Source organism: Vipera ursinii, assembly GCF_947247035.1.
Source record: "Vipera ursinii genome assembly, chromosome: 6".
Taxonomy (NCBI): Eukaryota; Metazoa; Chordata; class Lepidosauria; order Squamata; family Viperidae; genus Vipera; species Vipera ursinii.
In genome coordinates this window covers 63,911,310-63,933,526 of record NC_139515.1, presented here as the reverse complement: position 1 = coordinate 63,933,526, position 22,217 = coordinate 63,911,310, and the positions used below count along the sequence as shown (strand labels likewise).

General features: G+C 37.6%; 2 protein-coding genes across 2 annotated transcripts in view; one reads left to right on the top strand and one right to left on the bottom strand.

Annotated features, from left to right (window-relative positions):
* SSTR3 (somatostatin receptor 3) overlaps positions 1-22,217 on the bottom strand; it is a 364,665-nt gene that overhangs the window by 92,390 nt on the left and 250,058 nt on the right. The gene's annotated exons all lie outside the window — the stretch shown is intronic.
* NCF4 (neutrophil cytosolic factor 4) lies at positions 3,467-21,516 on the top strand. The gene is made up of 10 exons (XM_083365958.1): positions 3,467-3,680; positions 4,390-4,474; positions 5,645-5,798; positions 7,914-7,984; positions 12,067-12,194; positions 12,335-12,392; positions 13,599-13,697; positions 14,293-14,423; positions 17,982-18,047; positions 20,961-21,516. The coding sequence occupies exons 1-10, from the start codon at positions 3,649-3,651 to the stop codon at positions 21,169-21,171; spliced, it is 1,035 nt and encodes a 344-aa protein (XP_083222084.1). The 5' UTR covers positions 3,467-3,648; the 3' UTR covers positions 21,172-21,516.

Here is a 22,217-nt window from a genome sequence, read left to right as displayed (position 1 = left end):
TGAAGAAAGATGTGAAAACAGAGGAGAAATAGCCAAAGAGAGGAAGAAGATAGACCCTGCCATGATAATGAAAAAAACTTGGTATAGGAATCTGAATTTGACAGCAGTAGAATAACTACATCTCTTGCAGTACTACGGTATGTAGGCATGGGGTGGAAATAGACAAACATAATTGGAAATAAGCAACAAAAGCTACTGACATCCTTTTTAAAAAAATACACTCAATGAGGAAAATGAGGTTTAATGTTAAAGGTATATATATATATATATATATATATATATATATATATATATATATATATATATATATATATATATATATATATATATTTGTGTAAATTACTAACAAAGAATTAAAGGGAAACTGGGATGCATTTCTGACTCCTTAGTCGTCCTCAGCCAGCCATACCCTTCTGAGATTCGAACCAGGGCTGATTGCATATGAGGCAGTGTTATTTGCCTCTAAGCCACAAGGTCTCTCTCGCTCTGTTAGCTTTTTTTTTTCTGCAAGGGAAGATATGTTTCAAATGTTAACTATTTAGATTACCTTGCTAGGCCCCAAACATGGGGCAAATCTTTATTTCCTGTTTTCAGCCTATCTTGAAGGCTATCGAACAGGCAGTAGTCACACCGGACAATTCATATATTTGTGTAAATTACTAACAAAGAATTAAAGGGAAACTGGGATGCATTTCTGACTCCTTAGTCGTCCTCAGCCAGCCATACCCTTCTGAGATTCGAACCAGGGCTGATTGCATATGAGGCAGTGTTATTTGCCTCTAAGCCACAAGGTCTCTCTCGCTCTGTTAGTAATTTACACAAATATATGAATTGTCCGGTGTGACTACTGCCTGTTCGATAGCCTTCAAGATAGGCTGAAAACAGGAAATAAAGATTTGCCCCATGTTTGGGGCCTAGCAAGGTAATCTAAATAGTTAACATTTGAAACATATCTTCCCTTGCAGAAAAAAAAAGCTAACAGAGCGAGAGAGACCTTGTGGCTTAGAGGCAAATAACACTGCCTCATATGCAATCAGCCCTGGTTCGAATCTCAGAAGGGTATGGCTGGCTGAGGACGACTAAGGAGTCAGAAATGCATCCCAGTTTCCCTTTAATTCTTTGTTAGTAATTTACACAAATATATGAATTGTCCGGTGTGACTACTGCCTGTTCGATAGCCTTCAAGATAGGCTGAAAACAGGAAATAAAGATTTGCCCCATGTTTGGGGCCTAGCAAGGTAATCTAAATACCGTAGTTAACATTTGAAACATATCTTCCCTTGCAGAAAAAAAAAAGCTAACAGAGCGAGAGAGACCTTGTGGCTTAGAGGCAAATAACACTGCCTCATATGCAATCAGCCCTGGTTCGAATCTCAGAAGGGTATGGCTGGCTGAGGACGACTAAGGAGTCAGAAATGCATCCCAGTTTCCCTTTAATTCTTTGTTAGTAATTTACACAAATATATGAATTGTCCGGTGTGATTACTGCCTGTTCGATAGCCTTCAAGATAGGCTGAAAACAGGAAATAAAGATTTGCCCCATGTTTGGGGCCTAGCAAGGTAATCTAAATAGTTAACATTTGAAACATATATATATATATATATATATATATATATATATATATATATATATATATATATATATATATATATATATATACCTTTAACATTAAACCTCATTTTCCTCATTGAGTGTATTTATGTATTTATGCGTGCCAATAGAGAGAGCAAAAGAATGCTGGCTAGTGAGCATAAAGTAAGCGATTGGTCTGTACTCCCCAAATACACTTTTGATTGCTTCTGACAATGAGGCAGTTGACAAAATATTCTAGATTTAACCTATCTTGTAACTGTGGTGGGGATGGCATTGTCATAAAGAGTATCCTTTTTGGTATCCTTTAAGGGGTACATCTAATGACAGCTTCAGTGTTTCACTCACAGCTTGGGATAAGATGAACAAAACAGAACAGTGATGTTCTCACGGCAATATTATGTTGGGGGCAATATTGAACTCTAAGGTTTAGAAGAAATAGAAAACGTCACAAGGATGGTGTGTGGTTTTGATACAGTCACAATTCCAAGAAAAATGAATTCCAGCTTCATGGTCTCTCCTCATGCATACATATAACATAAGTAAATGTTTAAAATAGCCATTAAATTTGTAGAAGTAGATTTTATGCTGTGCTGTAATATCCTTACACTATTACCAAATTCATATTGCCCATCCCTTCCTTCTCTTTTCTCTTCTATATTCATGCTCCAGAGTAGGATTGCTATTGCTATTGCTTAGCAGTAAGATCAGTAGATTCAAGATGAGAAAGGTTGCATCATTTTGTAGTTCACCATCTATGATTACTGCATGTGAACACCATATCTTCACATGATTCTGTTTCTAGTAAATGCATGAATAAACCACTGGATTATTATTTATATAGATCTCATCAGCTGGATAGTTTCTTCTGTCTGATTCTCCTATGAAGTACATGCCATGATCTCATTTTCAGACACAATAATTCATGCACAGGTTTCTCTGGGCATCTCCTAGTCTGCAGTCCTACAAAATTAAGGTTCTCCATGATCTGCAATGATGTTCTATAACAGGGGTGTCAAACTCAATTTCACTGAGGGCCACATCAGCATTGTGGTTGCCCTCAAGGGGCCGGGTGGGTATGGCCAGGATGGGCGTGGCCTACTGGGTGGGCGTGGCTAGAGTGTGTATGGCCTACTGGGTGGGCGTGGCCAGCTCTACATCGTTCGCATCAAGGGTGGCTATGGGGGCCTGGGCAGGAGTGGGACAGATCTGAGGGTCTCTGGCAGAAGGAGGGTCTCTGGGCCAGGGCCAAGGCAGCGGGGGCCGTTCCCTCACTGTTTCCAGGATGGCTTCGCGGGCCACATGAAACCACTTCGCGGGCCGGATCCGGCCCCCGGGCCTTGTGTTTGACATGTCTGTTCTATAAGTCATATCATTGAATAAGTTATAGAGAAGAGGAGGAAGACAGGTGATGTGAAAATATGATTCTGTTGCAGAGCTACCTGTCCCCACTCTATTACTACTCTATCTGTTTTGTAGAAATAATAACAATAGTTTACTTTAAGACAGTATTGCCTGTTTTTATTCAGCGATGCATACATTGCTTGTCAGCTGCTTTGTGAGACTGCAGTTCTGAAAAGCAGAAGATCAATAAACAAATAAGTAAACAAAGAAAACTAAGCAGTTCAAAGGTGATGTGAGAATTCAGAATGTGGCACATAAAGCTAAAACTCGATGGAAAACTCATTTCAGTTGTAGCTTGCTCTCATGGACTTTCTTTTAAGGAAAAGATATTTTAGACATGAGCATGTTTGTCATGCCTTATATTCTGTTTCAAAAGGTTGCTTTCAGTTGCACTTCCTCAAATGGCCAAGGGTGGAGAGAACTAAGAGAAAGCATATTTCCGGAAAGTTAGAATTAAGCAACTAGGCAGAGATTGCTGAAGACTTGCAGGGGAGTTACAGTGCATTAACCAAGGTAGAGACTTGGAGTAGAACACACCCCCTCTCCTGCCCACCTCCATCCCACAGGTTGCTGCCGAGCTGTTTGAAGTGCAGAGGAAATACTTTTAATTTATTGGCTCTTTTGGGGGTCTTGCAAAGCAAGGGCCTGGAGGAATGTCTCATCCAAGGCAGCTTCGAGATGAGAGGTAAGTCATTTAGATACTTTCTCCAAAGGGCTTCTTAATGTGCCTTTGCCTCAGGCTCAATACCTTTTCAAAGTTGGCATAAGCTGTTCAGGTTTTTTAAAATATGTGATGCAGCTTCAGTTGCGGTAAGAGAAGAACGTCAGTGTATTGGTGTTCTCTTTGTTGTGATTGTAGCCCTTTTTCCCTTTTTAAATGCACACATGCCAGGCTATCCCAAGATATTTTCCTGTCTGAGATAGAGTTGCAAATAGAAATAGAAAGTCTCCTCCGTAAAGTACCTTTGGCATTGTAACAGGAAATCCCACAGCCCTGTCTCCTTGCTATTAAAAGGATAAAAATAACACATTAATAACTCATTGTTGCTATCTCTGGCAGCTTTCTGACTTCCTTAAGTGATACAACCTATCATGCAGAAATGCACACAAATGCACACACAAACAAACACACACACACAACCCCCCCCCCCAAGAAAAATATTGGCAGGAAGTTGTAAGCAGTCGTCCCAACTTAGTGTCTTCCTGATGTGCTGCCCTCCTTTTCCCATAATTCCCAACCAGAGTGGTCAGAAGTACAATATAACTGTAGGGCACCTATAGTTCAAGATTGGCGAGTTATCCGGATTTGAATGAAAAATGCACATTTAGAAATGTACGATCATCAAGCTAGGTCATCACCTGCTGAAATAATCACTATTTAATGTATCTTTTAGTGACTTTGACCAGCTTCCAGATGATGTACCAGTTTCTGCTAATATTGCAGATATTGAAGAGAAGAGAGGTTTCTCCAGTTATTATGTAAGAAAATATTTTTCTTTTGTTTGTTGATCTATCTATGATGTTTCAGGGACGGGGAGAGTGAAAGTGGGGAAAAATCCACTGTTTCATAAAAGCACTCTTAACGTGAAATGAGTAATTTCACTGGATTTGGTTTCACTTTGTAATGATTGGTGTTTATCACACCATGGATATTAGAAACTTTAGAGATCCCAAAGGTGCTTTTTCAAAAGGCAACTGGACTTTCTTTCTTTTTGTTTGAAGATGTTTCGCTTCTCATCCTCTTCTCAGAACTGAAGAACCTTCTTGCGTGAGAAGCGAAACATCTTCAAGCAAAAACAGAGAAAGTCCAGTTGCCTTTTGAAAAAGGGACAACCATGACCTGGATGACTGAGAATGCTTTTTTAAAAAATGTACTTTAAAACTTTTTAATAATAAAAAGAAAGAAAGACAGATGGGATATAAATCTAAGGCAGAAATTAATGGAAAATTAAATTTCTGGAATATTTGTTTCCAGAAAGATCCAAGTGGGTGACATGAGTGTCTTTAGGTGCAAACATAGATTTTTACTGCATAACATTGCTGTTTTTGTGAAATAGCATGAGGAACTCAACTATAGTGATTTGTAAACTGCAGTCTATGGCTTAGAATAGTGTATTCCAACCTGGACACCCAGCAGATATATTAGGTACACAAGACCCAGAATTCCTAGCCAGGGATTGGCCTTTGAAAATTGTAATCCTCAAAGATTTGGAATGCAATGATAATTTCCGGAAGGCTAGAAATTAGCACATTGTGATTAAAACAAATACTATTAGTATGATATGTGATTCCAGCTACAATCAATCTTGTTTTTATTCTATCAAGAAAAGATAGGGGAGGAGATGTATGGGCAACCAAGGTTTATTTATTCAATATGCCAAACTATGACTGACCATTACTCTAAACCAAGCATTAATGTTCATACTGTATCATTAGCACTGAATGAAAATCATCTTGCATTGTTCAGGACACATATAGAAAAGATATTTACATATTTCTGTTTTTTGAATTCCTTTGCTTGTATTAAGGAGTTAGCAGGCTTATATGAAGAGTAGACCAATTCTTCAGCATTTTAGGTAGAAATGTATTTGTGTTGTCTAAAATTATTTTAACTGGAGATGTCAGGAATTTTGAATTCTTCTTTTCTAGGTATTTGTGATTGAGGTGAAAACAAAAGGCAAGAACAGATATATGATATTTCGGCGTTATAGCCAATTCTATAGCTTGCATACCAAACTGGAAGAAAGATATGGTGCAGAAAGTAAAAATAGTAGCTTTACCTGCATACTTCCTACCCTTCCAGGTAAACCACAAAACCTTTCTGGCCCTGTGTCTAGATATTCTTCCTTGATTATCTGATAATGAATTGTTCACTTAATGGTTGCATAGTAAAAGATTTATACATTTTAGAATTTTAGAATAGAATAGAAAGCTGGAAGGGACCTTAGAGGTCTTCTAGTCCAGCCCCCTGCTCAAGCAGCAGAACCCTGTACCATTTCAGACAAGTGATTGTCTAGTCTCTTCTTAAAAACCTCCAGTGATGGAGCAGAAGGTTTTAAGACTATGATAATACAGTGATTCAAATGCTGGATTCCTTTGCCTTTTGCAGCATGTTCTGAACTCCCAAATACCCCTTGCCATCTAGGATGCTCCCCTAATATGAATATCACTTTTTGAAATCATTATGTTGTAACTATTTTGTAATTCTTTTTGGAGTAATATTTATTGTATTATTATTCATTGTTTTTATGTTCTTTTATACTTTGTGAGCTGCCTACAATCAGTTGGAGTCTCGGATCAAAAATTAAATGAATAAACAAATGAATAAATATAAAAGCTACGATGACCTTGGAATGCTTATGTTTGTCATATCTTATTGAATGGCTTTTCCAATAGCTGTGTCTTATTATTTTTGGTGGCCATTCAATTTTAAATGAAAATTTGTGTTTAAAAAAATCAGATTCAGCCTACAATTGTATGTACCTTTCCCAATATGTACATTTCCATAGGAGGTCCTCCTCTAAGTAGCACAACTTCAGCCCCCATGTACTATCCCAAATTGTCTCAGTCTGGAGTATGTAACCTCATATGTTTTCAGAAACACAGTTTCCAAGCTGACTTAACTTGTTCAGTTTTTTTTCATATATGGGTGCACTCCAGGTCTCATCAGTTGAATATTGTAATTTTATGAGATTAAGGAATCAAGCCTTCTACGTTGCTGCCCTTGCCCTCTGGAAAAGCGTCCCCCTTTAAAAATGGAGGGGTTCCAATCTCCTTGGTTTCCAGTAGTCCCCAAGGTGGTTGTGGCATCCCTGTTGAGATTTTGCATGTTAAGGAGCATGTTCAGGTAGCTTTTAATACGTTTTTATTCTATGTATTGGACCTGGTCTAAACTGCCCTGGAGTTGGATGGGTTTAATACTGTCTGTCTGTCTGTCTCTCTGCCTCTCTATGAATATTATGTTAACTAAAAAACCCTGGTGCTTGAAGCAGAATCTATCTCTACATCTCTCCTGTATACCCTACAGTTAAACTATCTCATTTCACCATTTATACTTCAACTTCTGCCTTTGTCTCTCATGTTACTAAAAAAAATTCCTTTTGCTGCATGACAGCCCGTTTCTGTTCTTTAGAACAGTCCCTCCCTTGTTTTATAAAACACATACAAAGAAGGCATTCTTATGCCGAATAAAGTCCCCAATTCTTTCAGTTATCTCTGTCACAGGGAAAGTCCCTCTGCTGCTCTTGAACCTTAGTTTCTCTTGTTTATAGAGAATTGGTTTTTCTTCACCATGTGTTCTATTTGGAAATACGTTGGTCTTTGCCATCCTATTAAAACCGTTGTCAATATTGTAAATTTAAAATGGGCATTTTGTGATCCCAGCACCATAGAAATCATTAGTTCCTTTCACAGAATTATTGACCGCAGGAGTCTCAGAAAGAAGAGACTCTGCAGGTTGCATGAGACGGAGCCTAATGTTGCATTAGTACAGAAACAATGAGAGTTTAAAATCAATCAGAATAGAGCTGGGAGGGACCTTGGAGGTCTTCTAGTCCAACCCTCCCCTCAAGTAGGAGACCCCTATACCTTTTCAGACAAGTGACTGTCCAGTCTCTTCTTAAAAACCTCCAGTGGTGAAGCACCTACAACTTCTAAACGTAAGCTGTTCCATTGGTTAATTGTTCTCACTTTTAGGAAGTTTCTCCTTAATTCCAGGTTGCTTCTCTCCTTGATTGGTTTCCATCCATTGTTTCTTGTCTTGCCTTCTTGGTGCTTTGGAAAAATGTGATTTGCAATTGGCAAACACCTCCCAAAGGATAAGAAAGTCCTCTGTACAATCAAACTTTCTAATTTTTTTTCAATACACATCACTTCTGTGATATCCTTGATTCTCTTTATTTGCATTGATGCTTTTCAGGAAAAGTTTATGTTGGTGCAAAGAAAGAGATTGCAGATAGCCGAATCCCAATACTCAACATGTACATGAAGGTAAGCATTAATTTTAAGAAAGGTTTGCCACTTTGATCATGGAGCTACTTAGTGTAAAATAGTGTTATAGAAACATCAATTGTTGCACCAGGGTGAGCTGAGAAGTTATTCACACATGCAATTTAAACCCATTTGTGGTTACATTGGTCTAGATCAGTGATGGCGAATGTTTTAGAGATTGAATGCCCAAACTGCAACCCAAAATCCACTTATGTATCGTCGGGTGCCAGGTAGGTGTGGCCCATTGGGTAGGTGTGGCCCATTGGGTGGGCGTGGCTGCAGTGGTAACAGCAGACTGGGTGGGACTAAAAAGTTCAATCAATCAATTCCAACTTTGCGAGATCTTTTTTTTTCCTGTGAGAAGTTGAAATTGATTGATTAACCTTTTCTTTTTTGCACACGGTGGCGGAGGCCTAAAGCGAAAAGGTTTAACAAAACTCAGCTGAAGGCCTAGGACTGGGACGATGGCTCGTGTGCCCACAGAGAGGGCTCTGTGTGCCACCTATGGTTATATAGTTTATATAGTTTATGTTTTTAAAATGTATTTTAAAACTTTTCAATAAAAAAAAGATCTGCACACTAAATTAGGAACAGTCGCCCAATATTTGGGCAGGAGTTGGTGTCATAAAGATTGAGGCTATTAGAGTTTCCATTAGATGTTTAGCACCTCCAGTAAATTGAAAGTAGTCATTCTGAAAGAAAAAAAAGCTGAAATGTATTGATACTGTGGAGGATTTGGCAATCATAGGAATGTTCATTCAAGTTTTGGATGCCTGGGACATTATGCAAGATTACACAATTGTCCAAAAATGGTTATATACATCTAGCATCCTATGCAGCCTTTCATAGTCCAAACTTAATTTAATTATAAGACATTAGAAAGACTTCTTTTTTAATACATATTTTATTAATTTTCTAGTTTTACAATCATAAGTACTTAATAAGCAACGTGTTTTCTGGGGCCATTAGTAATTCAGTGGTACATGTTAACTTCTTCAATCTAGTCCCAATATTACACCATCCAATGCTTCCTCTCTTCTTCCGGTAGTACACATTTTCTCACACTAGGCAAATACAATTCTTCTTTTTTTTTTTACAAATTTTATTGATTTTATAATATTACATTCACATATTTGAAAAGCAACGTGGTGGCTGGATAGTAGTAATTCAATTACATACAGATATCATTAGTACAGATTTCAAATTGCTATCATAAACATTTCCTCTCTTTTCCCCTTCATATATGCTGTCTATTTGTAGATTTAAAGACAAGTTTCATCCTATCAATCACATAGAAAATAACTTTCTTACATATACAGTATTCATAGTTTTTAGTTTACACATATTCTAATTGTTTTAACATACAATCTTTTAGACAATCAATGACCTAATAGATTTTTCAATTTTAATTTTCACTAACATTTAGATTTAACGTTTGATATTTATCATTCCCAAGATTTTTAATATACTCCCAATTCATCTATCACCATTCCTCACAAAATCTAATATTAAAATACACATCCCGTTTACTTAGCTTCTCAACCGCTATGTTAACAAATTAAGGATACAATATGATATTCTTCCTTTTTGCTAATTTTCAGTTGTTTTTTTAAGTAGTAATCAAAATTTCTTTTTATTTCAATATTTAATACTTCCTCTCTTCCTCTTTGTATCTGCTATCTCTTACTTAACCTGATAATTTTCATTTTTAACATTCCATATAGACCTATTTATTAATTTCAACAATAGGTTTTTAGTTTGTCTACATTATTCACCTTTACATGACCTTTATGCACAAATCAATATTCAAATTAGCTATTAATATTAATACTGCTAAATTTTAATGACCAAAATTTTTTCTTTATCTCAGTTCATAACAATTTCTTGTGTTCAACATACACATCTTATCTATTTAAGTACATTCTGTTTCAGATTTAAATAAGATGGTTGAAACTCCATTCTTCTTGAGTCTTATTCTGGCTTTTTTCCTTTGCCAAATCATCTTCCATCATCTCAATCAATAATGCATGTTTCTTCTATAGGGAAATAGCTTAATGACACAGCTCTAAAGGTCAGTTAGTATTTATATTCGTAGTCCAGGCAGGCCAGTTTCAAAATAGTTTATTGTCTCTGCCACAAAGATAAGCAGCCCTAGAGAATTTTTTCCCCTTTTCCCAGCTGCAGTCTTCAAAAGTGAAAGTTTCTGAAAACAACAAGAGTCTTATCTGAGTCTGGGCTTCCAGCCAAGTTTCCTTTAGGCATAATAAATTGTAGTGCTGTATTTCACCACTAGATGTCAATGCTGTCTTCTAGCTTTATTACATCCAAACTTACATTACAAGCTTTTTAAGTCTCTTTTTAAAAAAATCTCAGAAGCACTTTTAGTCCCCAAATTTCAAAGTTATATTTGTGTATTGATTCCAAATTAATCTTGTAATTTTCTTTCTTTTCCCCAAGCAATTAATTCACTACTTTTCTTTTCCTGAGGGAATGGGGTGGAAATTCCCCTTCCCTCTCTCATCAGGGAGGATTCTTTGCTTTCACGTTTTTTTCCCCAGGAAAATGTCTTAAAATCATAAAGAGAGGATAGGGTCTCACCCAGTTCCATCCACGTTGCTTGAAAGTTGCTGGTTAATGCTTATTTTCTACTGTTGTCAGCAGCTTCTGATTGGCCACACAAATGTAGCCAGTCTTTCCCCTGCTGGTTTGGAGGGCTTCCTCAGATCAAATGGAAGGGAAGCTGCTCTCCTGCAATCAACCAGGGTCCCCTCCTTCTCCATTGCCTCTTTGGGGTGACTTTCGACCCTTTTTAGAGTCCCCAGCCAGGCAAAATTGTATGCGGAAGATGGATCCCTGTCTTCCTGCGCCTGTTACACCATGACATCAAACTGGAAGCCAGATTAGAGTCACTTCTAAGCCCCTCACCACCCCAAGATGTCTGGTGAAATAGGACATTCTACCAAAGCTGTTAATCCCACCTACAATGCCAATATAACTGTAGATCATTCCAAACTCCCCAACAGTCCTGCTGGACATCTCAGGGCAGTTATATATAAAAAAAGAAAGGGTGGGGATTTATAAAAAATAAATAAAAAAGGGATGGGGGTTTGATTTAAAAGGACAGGGCTTCAATTGCACAATTATGGTTGTCATGTTGATTTTTTTTAATTCTCTCAGCAGATGCTCCTAACTTCTTACAGTATTGATAATAAAGAGCCCTCATCAATGCTGAATATCTCTCAAGGCTTAAGGAATTGGGCACTTCCCTCTTACCTGGGGTATAAATGCGGTGGACCTGTCTTCACCTAATTCTGTTGGATAAAGGAAGGGCTAAAAAGGATTCCTGTTGGGCTGATTCTTTGACTGAGTAGCAGACTTTTAACTCTGATGTATTTCTCAGCTCTAATTCCTGGATCTGAGTTTATTCCTCACAGCTACATTAAAGCAGAACAGTGTGTTGGCAATTGGCAATCCTTATTTTGCCTCAAGAGTATTGCCATTCTCATAATTTTAATGTTGAACAAATAATAAAAATATTGGTAAACCACACTGCATTCATTTGTTCTCCCACCATATGTCATCAGCTGATGGAAATATCTGCCAACTGTTCTCCTAATTGTGGAAAGAAATGCATTTTGTCAAATATGGCTTTGGTTTTGTGCAGGTTGTTAGTATTGTTGTGTTCAGCTGAGAGTTAGGCTCCTTTTGGATGTGGATTTATTATTATTCCAGAATAGTGCCATTCCAAAGTAATACTAGTCTGGAATAGTGCTAATTTGGAATAATACTATATGGGAACATTGGTAAAATTTGTTTTTTAAACACACTGGAGAAGACATTTCTGCCTCTCCCTCTTTTCTCAGTTCTGGATCAGAACCTGGAATAGTCAACATTTTCCTCTCCATCTATGTTTACTCAATGTACTTAGGGTGGTTGGTGAGGACCAGCAGGGGGGTGGTTGGTGATGGACCAGGAGGGGGGTGTTTTGACCACTCCCCCAGAAAGATTTCCTCTACTTGTAAAATGCAAAGACAGAAACTGTCCATTTCTCAATTTGATTTTTTAAAAATTCATTGTCACAGAAGCTGCTTAGCTTGCCACCCTGTGTGTTACTAGATGAAGATATCCGCTTATTTTTCTGTCAGTCAAAGTTTGACACTGAGCAGATACCTCAAGGACTGAGAAGGCTACGCCCTCGCACTCGCCGTGTGTGAGTATGCAACAAACATAGGACACCATTCTTGCTAACTTCCCAGCCTAGTTAATAAAAATTCAGCTGGTTGAAATGCTAATTCTGTATTGATCCCCAGTGGAGCTGGTGAAATACTCTTTCTCTCTTCTTTATGATAGAAAGAGTGTGAGTCCTCAAGAACCGGGCTTTGACAGATTGTCAGCTCCACGAGTGGAGGTGAGTGCCTCATTTGCTATAAATATAATGCTATAAAGGTATTTCTCTGAATGTGTCGCTATTCAGACACTAACCAGCCAGAGGATCCTCTTTCAATAATAGAGTTAGAATTTGTGGGCCAATACAAAGAGCATACACTTCTTCCTTTCAACTTTTCTTAGAAAGAATGGAGAGGAAGGGAGGAAGGAAGGAATGAAGAAACTTAATATTACTGTATTAAATAGCATTGAATTAACATTACATTTGAAACAAAATCCACATAGAAATAGTTGTTTTCTTTCTTTCTTTCTTTCTTTCTTTCTTTCTTTCTTTCTTTCTTTCTTTCTTTCTTTCTTTCTTTCTTTCTCTCTCTCTCTCTCTCTCTCTCTCTCTCTCTCTCTCTCTCTTTCTTTCTTTCTTTCTTTCTTTCTTTCTTTCTTTCTTTCTTTCACAGTTGAGGGCATATTTTTCCCTTTCTTATGGCAACAGAAATGTATTGTATAGAAGGTTAGAGTCTCATTCTTAAAATTATTTTTCCTACAACTGAAATTTATTGGTCATTTTCTTTCAGAGCCATGAAATCTGTCAGTCAGTGTTATCATGGTATGGTATAATTCTGCAGTAGGGAAATATTGCCAGAAGCCTATAAGACAAGGGTGTCAAACTCAATTTCATTAAGGGCCACATCAGCATTGCGGTTGCCCTCAGGGGGCCGGGTGGGTGTGGCCTGGGTGGGCGTGGCTAAAGTGCATATGGCCTACTGGGTGGGCATGGCCAGCTCTACATCGTTCGCATCAAGGGTGCCTCTGGGTGCCTGGGCAGGAGTGGGACAGATCTGAGGGTCTCTGGCAGAAGGAGGGTCTCTGGGCCAGGGCCAAGGCAGTGGGGGCCATTCCCTCACTGTTTCCAGGATGGCTTTGCGGGCCACATGAAACCACTTCATGGGCCGGATCCAGCCCCCGGGCCTTGTGTTTGACATGTCTGCTATAAGAGAACAAAGTTGCTACACATAGTGTTATAGAACTGGTATAATCCAGGTATAGATTTTCTAATCCAAGATTTTTGCGCAAATATCTTTGATGTCTTTAAACTATTGGGATGTAATGCTTACTTTCTGAGAATATAAATTATACCCAATTTTTGTAATTTGTAATCTCCTACTATTTTGTAATTTGTAATCTCCTACTCCTAATTTGTGATCTCCTACTATTGGATTATTTCCCATAGGCACTGTTTGATTTTTCTGCCTCCAATAAACTGGAATTGAGCTTCAAAAAAGGAGACTTGATCTATTTACTCAGCAGGGTCAATAAAGACTGGTTCGAGGTAAATATTGTTGGATCCTCATGGGTAAGTTACTGATCTGAAATGATCAGAACTGCAGTATCTCCCACTGTTGACTTCAAGTATGACAGAAATTAAGGACTTTCAACAACTCAGGTTCAGCCAGGGATTCTTTAATCATTCTCATCATTGCATGGTAAATGGAAGATAGGAAATCATGGAATATTTTCCAGGGATTCCACTTTGGGGGAGTAAGAGTATTTAGAAGTTTATATGGAGGACAATCCTGACACCATTTATTTACTGGAATCCTTCCCTCCTAAAAGCAATCTGAGGTGTAGCTGGTGGATTAACTTCACACATAGCTACATTGTCATGCATAGGGCTAGATAGTTTGCCAATTGGCTTCATATATGTAAGGCATGTATTTATTCTTGAATACTTATTTGCTATGTTTGTGTTCTTCTGTTGCCGTTCTTTCTTTTGGTGGCTTGCTGACTCATATCAATGTCTTTCCAGCTTAATTGGTAAGGCTATCCTGGGCCATATTCAATGGGCAATAACATTCTCCACTTCTTGTCCCATACAATCAATAGGAAGGAGTAATCCTTTCAAAAACTGCCCTGTTTTATTCCAGGGAACTCTTCGAGATGCTACTGGAATTTTTCCATGTGACTTTGTGTCAGTTATTAAAGATCTCCCTCAGGAAGAGGACACAATCAACTGGCTGCGCTGCTATTACCATGATGACAACGTTAGCTCTATCAGGTAGTGCAACCAAGCAACTTTCTGGGCATTGTACTTTACATAACTGTCAGTACTTTGGGGTTTAACATCAGTCCCACTCTGAGAATTTTTCTCCTATTCATCCACTAAGAGCAGGAGATTGTGGAAGAATATTTTTGTTTTACAGTTATTTATGTAGCACTGTGGGACAGCATTACACTTTACAGACTGCAAGATGACGGGTCTCTGATTTCAAATCTTCCCTCCACTAAAACCAGTGATTTCTTTAGGTTTATCTCTTAACCTTTCCCCTTGCTGTATCTATATTTACGATACTATTGTGTCTGTCTGTGATATAATTTGAATATTTGAAATTATTAATGATAATTAATTATCACTGAAACCTCTCTATTTATGTTAGATTGGGTATACTTCATGGGCCTTGGAAGCTGTTTGGTGTAGAGACACATTTCAATCCTCCCTGTTGGTAAAGGACATACTACAAATAACAAGCAAATGTCTATACCTAAAAATAAAAGAAAGATTGTTTTTGTGAGGGAGAGAGGAACACACACACACACATACACACACACCTAGACATTTCCACCTTATCATTTTTGCACTCCAAATAGCCTTAACCGGTGGCCTAACCATTCACATGAATGAATTTCAGATTCCAAAGTGAGAAAACTCTTTGAAGCCAATAAATATATGAAAGAAAGGTTAACTTCTTATGCCTTCTCTGGTACTGATTCCACATCCCCATTCTTAATGCTTCTTCTTTTTAATAGTCATTTTATTAAAGATTACAGTTAAAAAGCTAAAAATGAATGCAAATTACAAAAATAAATGAATATAAATAAAAATAGAAACCAGAAAAAATAGAAAGAAAAAATGACATACTGAAGAAAAAAAGAAATATATAAAGAAATAACTCCATTCATCAAATATAAACAATGACAGTAACTCACAAATAAAAGCAAATATATATGTCCCAAGATAATGTTGCAGGATTCAATCTGGGTTGGTCACTAGGACCAGAGGTTTAGTCTTCTGAGCTTTGGAACTCATGTTGGAGCCCATTCTCAGATTGAATCCTGCAATGTTGGTAATTTATCATCTTCTCTTAAAATATAACAAATGATTTCATCCTATATCCAATGTCTTATGTATAGACAAATCCTTAAAGCCTCATTGTTCAGTTCTGATCACCAAAAGTCCATTACCAGAAATGGCAATATTCTATTTAACCTTGATAAAATAAACCAACTTTATATTTTTCATTTTTACTTTTAGCAATCTTGGTCTTTCTTCCTTCAAATAATATCCTAGAATTTGATTTATTTTCATTTTTTTCTTTGTCCCTTTTCACAAAATTCTTCAAAGCTTTAAAAAGGCTCTTTTGTAAATCAAATATAGCAAAGTTATCCAGGTGATTCTTTAGATTTGTTGTTTGTATATCTCTTAAGACATCAGATGTTTTTAGTTCTATGTCCAACTTTGCAGGGGTTTTTCCCAAATCCTTCTTTTAGCCTGTCATTTTAAAATCAACTTTCAGATCAATCTCAGTCTTGTTTGGTAAAATTTGTTCCTCTTACATCACTTTATATACAATCTATTTGTAGAGGTGGACACACTTAAATGTAACTTCTGAGTCCATTGTTCAAAAATATCCTACAGTATATCTAATATTAAAGTATTTTGCTTCATTTTATGTTGGTAAGTCAAATTTAAGTGTACTTCTTCTTTAGAATAGAATAGAATAGAATAGAATAGAATAGAATAGAATAGAATAGAATAGAATAGAATAGAATAGAATAGAATAGAATAGAATAGAATAGAATAGAATAACAGATTTGAAAGAGACCTTGAAGGTCTTCTAATTCAACCCTCTGTTCAGGCAGGAAGCCCTATACCATTTCAGACAAATTGTTGTCAAATCTCTTCTTAAAAACTTCCAGTGTTGGAGTATTCACAACTTCTGGAGGCAAGTTGTTCCACTGGTTAATTGTTCTAACTGTCAGGAAATTTCTTCTTAGTTCTAGATTTCTTCTTTCCTTGATTAGTTTCCATCCATTGCTTCTTATCCTGCCTTCAGGTGCTTTGGAGAATAGCTTGACTCCCTCTTCTTTGTGGCAATCCCTGAGATTTTTTTTTTAATCCCATTTATATCCCGCCCTTCTCCGAAGACTCAGGGCATCTTACAATTTAAGCACAAACCAATGTGCTTAGCAATAGCCTTCATTCTATGTATATGCCTGCTTATTAGGGCTAGTGGAATGCTGCTATGATGTCACCCTTAGTCCTTCTCTACATTAAACTCAGACATACCCAATTACAGCAATTGTTCTTTATATATATTAGCCTCCAGTCCCCTAATCATCTTTGTTGGCCTTCTCTGCACTCTTTCTTTCTTTAATTGTATTATTTAATTCCTTCTGGTTCCATTTAGTGTCCAACTTTCAATGTCTCATCCTATCTCTTTTTTAAAAAAGGGAATTCTAAACTAAAGCATTTTCCCATAGGAAGGATTCTTATAATTAATTCCAAAATCTTATTTCAAATTCACCTGGACCCTTAATCCAATTCTAACTTTCCAAAATCAAAGTTCCAATCATCCTTATACTATTTAGTCCTTAAACGTGTATTTCTTTCATTAAAGGATTGAAGATACCAAACCTGGTGCTGGAAAACCTGTCCATCCAAAAGTTTCTAATAGCTGAAAAGCAGTTAACAAATAATTTCTGAAAATAATTAGAAAGGGGGAAAGATGGCTATTCTGTTAACTTCTGGAACTCTAAACCCATGGGAGACCACTGTCTTGTGGCCTCCTCACAAGGAGGGAGCACTTATGGGAGATCTCAAGTCTTCTTCTTGTCTGGAGAGAAATTACAAAGAGTTGGTTTACTTGCTGGATCTTCATTCTGCCACGATTTATTGGCTGCACTTGTAATGGAGCTATGTTCAGTTCATCATTTCTTCCTCAGAAATCCCGTTCTTAATCCTCTTTCTTAAAAGTATATTACTTAAAAAACAACAACCCTGATTTGTAGTTTGGGGTCTGTTTTATTAGTTGAAAAGTATTGTGGTGATAGGATTTCAGAGCAAAGGGCAGGGAATGTGGACAAATGTGTGGAATTTAACTCCTAGAATTCTCATAACAGGGCATGTTGGTTGGGAAATTTTGGGAGTCACTATCCACACTTCTATAGGTACCCTAGTTGTGGAAGGCTAGTCCCCTATTCATCTCTTTTTAAAAATCTTGACATACCCTCAGTAACTTCCTGTTTTAAATGCATACCTGTAAAATCATTTCACAATTGCACTTCTGGAAACACTGAGTTACCTAGAATTGAAAGGAAAAAAATGTGGTTGCTAATAAACACTATCAGATTAGAGGTATGATATTGGGCTGATTGTTACTCCTATCTTAGTTGTCCCCAAATACAGCTGTTTAAATAGATATGATATTTCTTCCTTAGTGGGCAAGAGTACTACGTGTATATATTTCATTTTTTACTTTTTTTGTACTTACATTCTAAATATGGCATTTTTTTTATCCCCAAATCTCTGCATTCCCCCCTCCCTTCCCCCCCCCAGGGATATATCAGTGGAAGAAGACTTGAGCAGCATCCCATTGTTTCAAGACCTAATGGAGTTAATCAGGTATCAACTTGCAGTCCCAATATCTCCCAATATTTGCATTCATATATGTTAAATTTATATGTTGCCTATTTTGCTGTCCAAAACAACTCCAAACTTAGGCAAGAACTCAGGTTTTATACATGAGCAACCTTTCCACCTTGGTGGCCCGGGTGGGGAGAGAGGGGATAGTACAGTGTGAGTAGTAGGTATGCCTGCAAGCACGGACAACTCCATTTGCACAAGCGGTGGACCTGTCTTCACCTAATTCTGTTGGATAAAGGAAGGGCTAAAAAGGATTCCTGTTGGGCTGATTCTTTGACTGAGTAGCAGACTTTTAACTCTGATGTATTTCTCAGCTCTAATTCCTGGATCTGAGTTTATTCCTCACAGCTACATTAAAGCAGAACAGTGTGTTGGCAATTGGCAATCCTTATTTTGCCTCAAGAGTATTGCCATTCTCATAATTTTAATGTTGAACAAATAATAAACATATTGGTAAACCACACTGCATTCATTTGTTCTCCCACCAAATGTCATCAGCTGATGGAAATATCTGCCAACTGTTCTCCTAATTGTGGAAAGAAATGCATTTTGTCAAATATGGCTTTGGTTTTGTGCAGGTTGTTTGTATTGTTGTGTTCAGCTGAGAGTTAGGCTCCTTTTGGATGTGGATTTATTATTATTCCAGAATAGTGCCATTCCAAAGTAATACTAGTCTGGAATAGTGCTAATTTGGAATAATACTATATGGGAACATTGGTAAAATTTGTTTTTTAAACACACTGGAGAAGACATTTCTGCCTCTCCCTTTTTTCTCAGTTCTGGATCAGAACCTGGAATAGTCAACATTTTCCTCTCCATCTATGTTTACTCAATGTTCTTAGGGTGGTTGGTGAGGGTGAAACAACAGATGAGTGCAGGAAGGGGGCATAAGAGATCTGCAGTAAGATCTCAACCAGAGATATCCCTCATTCAGATTTGTTTCCAATTTTGTTTCCAATTTCCAGAGTGTGACACATTCAAGGATTAGGGCTTTATGGGGAAAAAGATTGCTCTGGCTTTTTTTAAAAAAACAAAAGGGTCCTTCCCCATTCTTTATTAAAAACATTTATATGGTCACATAACTGAACCAAAGTGACTTTGTGCAGCCTCCAGAAAAGTCTACAGAAACTAACAAAAGTGATACAAAGCCACAATATGTAAACAATAAAATAATAAAATGGTAATCCAAGCAGAGGTGAGACCATCATTCCAATCTGGGCTGTAAAACAACACAACTTTCTAACCTGGAGTAGGAACCAGGTCTTTCTAAAAGACAGCAAGATCAGGCAGAAGCATATTACACAAGATAAGGGCTGCGATTGAGAAGGTTCACCTCATGGGTCACCTCCTTAGTTCAGTAACTAAGAAGAGATGGCTTCAGGGAAGGGTCTTGAAGTGTGTCTTTCCTATATGAGCATGTAGAGCAAGCAGATAGCCTAGGAAGAAAGCAGTCTCATTATTGTAAGCTGATTCTATGCCATATTAGACTTTAAGGATGATAATCAGCACTTTGAATTGCACTCAGAAGCAAACCAGTGTAGCTTGTAGCATATAGTGGTGTCAAATAGGAATAATGTGAAGCATCCACAACCTCTGGTACCACTGCATTCTGGGCCAATTGTTGCTTCCAGATGGTCTTCAAGAACAACTTCAAATAGGGTTCATTGCAATAATCCAATTGGGAACTGAATAAAGCATAGATCCAGGAAGGGGCACAATTGGCACAGAGGCTAAAGTTGTGCACAACTCCCTCTGGACACAGCTGCCACCCGCTCTTCAGGAGGGGCTGTGAGTCCAAGAGAATTCCCAAGTTGTGCATTTAGGCTGAACAGGACAATACTATCCTGCTAAGAATCAAGGATGAAGCACTAATTCTGGAACCCAAAGTTTCCAAAATCCAGAGCCACTCAGCCTTGGTATGTCTGACCTGAAAACCTATTCTTCCTCATCCAGTCCTCCACAGTCTTCACCCTTCTGACAGTTTCACCAGGATGGCTGAAGCAGAGATGTACAATAAAGTGTCATTAGCACATTGATAATACTGTACCCCATGCCAATAGATGACTTCTGGCAGCTCTGAGGTGTTAAAAAAAAGGGGAGATAAGGTGGAGCACTAAGACATCATGCAAAGGAAAGATCTCCAGCTAGACTATTTCACCCATTATAACACTGACTGGAATTATCCATGGAGGAAGGAGAAGAGCCATTGCAAAACAGTGTTTCCCATTTCCAACATCATAAGCCATAAAATTATCATGGCTAAGGGAGCTTAGAGACCCAGAAAGGCCAAAATGGATGCACTACCTTATTCTAATCCCTTCAAAGGTCATTCACCAGTGTGACCAAAGCCAGTACTGACCGAAAGAGATCTAGATAATCTACTTACTCTAGAATCTTCTGGAGCTGTAGGATGCTACCTTTTAACCACCTTCCCTAAAAAGGTCATCTAATTCCTTTATTGTATTGGAAAATAATTTATTTCTCCCTCACTAGAATCTAAGTTCCCTCTTTTCTCTTCACATTGTTTATTCAATCATTGATCCGAATCAACTCAGCAGCTAAATATTTCATGTGCATCTCAGATTTCAAAGAGCATGTTTGATAATGTCATTTTCCTGCCTGTCTAGCTTGGCATTTTAACATTAACCAAGAAAACATCCACAGACAAGATCAGGGTTCTTGCATGATATCGCAATGGCTAAGCTGATAATTGTTTATCTGTTGCTGATAGCTAACTGAGTCTATATTTGGCACTGACAACAAGAAACAGGTGAGAGACTGTGTTTATGCCAGCCTGGGACATACTTCCAGACCAGAAAGTGGAAATGTGTTTTGGCACATTCTTCTTGGTGTGATTCTGATTCTATGATGAATAACTTCTTTTTTTCTCAGGCGTGAATTTCAGGGGATTGATATTGCTTTGAATTACCGTGATGCTGAGGGCGATCTGATCCGTCTGCTTTCTGATGAGGATGTTGCACTTATGGTGTTTCAGGGCAGAAGTTGGCCTTCTGAGAAACATATCTTCCCATGGAAATTGCATGTTACCAGAGAAGATGATTACAGCATTTACCACTCAACAAAACCTGCCATTTCCACATAAAAACCGCTAAAAAACATTCATAAGGGAACTTGATGTTTTGATAGAAAGCAGTAATAATTAACTGATTAGACCAGTGTGGAATCGACCTGGAATTGACCCACTAAAAAAAATTTCTATACAACTTCTTACAATGCTTCGCCCCCCCCCCCCCGGTTAAAATTATGAAGCATGGCTAGGAGTCATTAAGACTTACAGACATTACCAGATTTAGTTGTACCAAACTACCAGTCTTAGCAGTTGCATATTAAATGCTTGATTTAGAAAATTGCTTACTTTATTTAATATTGAGCTGTTATGGAATTAATGTATATTATTAAAAATACAGAAATAAAATATTAAAAGACACTCCTAGCTCTGATACTTTTGTCTCCCTTCACTCCTCTTTTAACAAGCTACTAATAACTTTATAATGATTCATTGTAATTGATGTTGGTTTTGATGTTATTAATATTCAGACCCATAAATACATTTTCTTATATAGGCACATTTTAGAAAAAACAACTATATTGAACTTTATCATATGTTCCTGAGTTATCTCCATTTTAAAGAGAGAGAACCTGCAGACATGTCAAACTTGTGAAGTCACATGATGTCGCACGACGTATTGGAGCTTTTCCCCCATTGCCGACAATGGGGTGGGCGCGGTTTGGTCATGACGTGTCTGGCCTGTGGGCTGGCAGTTTGACACCCTTGACCTAGAGAATAGTTAAGACTTGGAGGAAGAAATTGGGGGTGAATCACTTTCTTTTCTATTCCTTTTCCAGCACATCTGCATGGTCTCAGTCCAGGCTTGTATTAGTCTATGTCAAGATTTCTTTTTTTTAGAAATATGCGAGTAGACATTTCTACACATTTTTACCACCAACTATGCATTTTAGCATACTTTAATATCTGTTAAGAACAAATATACTCAGATTAGAGACACAAGACCGAATTTCATTATATCAGCTTATGTATTTGAGGTGAGTCTTTATGATAGCAAACATCTGCAGAAATTTGCACTTTTTGTGAAAGAATGTTTTTTTTAAAAAAGTGGATGCCTTACA

Excerpts from the sequence above, each read along its gene's own strand:
- NCF4 (XM_083365958.1), top strand. The coding sequence starts at position 3,649 with ATGTCTCATCCAAGGCAGCTTCGAGATGAGAG. Across the intron at positions 5,799-7,913 it reads CATACTTCCTACCCTTCCAG|GAAAAGTTTATGTTGGTGCA; the intron begins GTAAACCACAAA and ends GATGCTTTTCAG. Across the intron at positions 7,985-12,066 it reads TACTCAACATGTACATGAAG|AAGCTGCTTAGCTTGCCACC; the intron begins GTAAGCATTAAT and ends TCATTGTCACAG.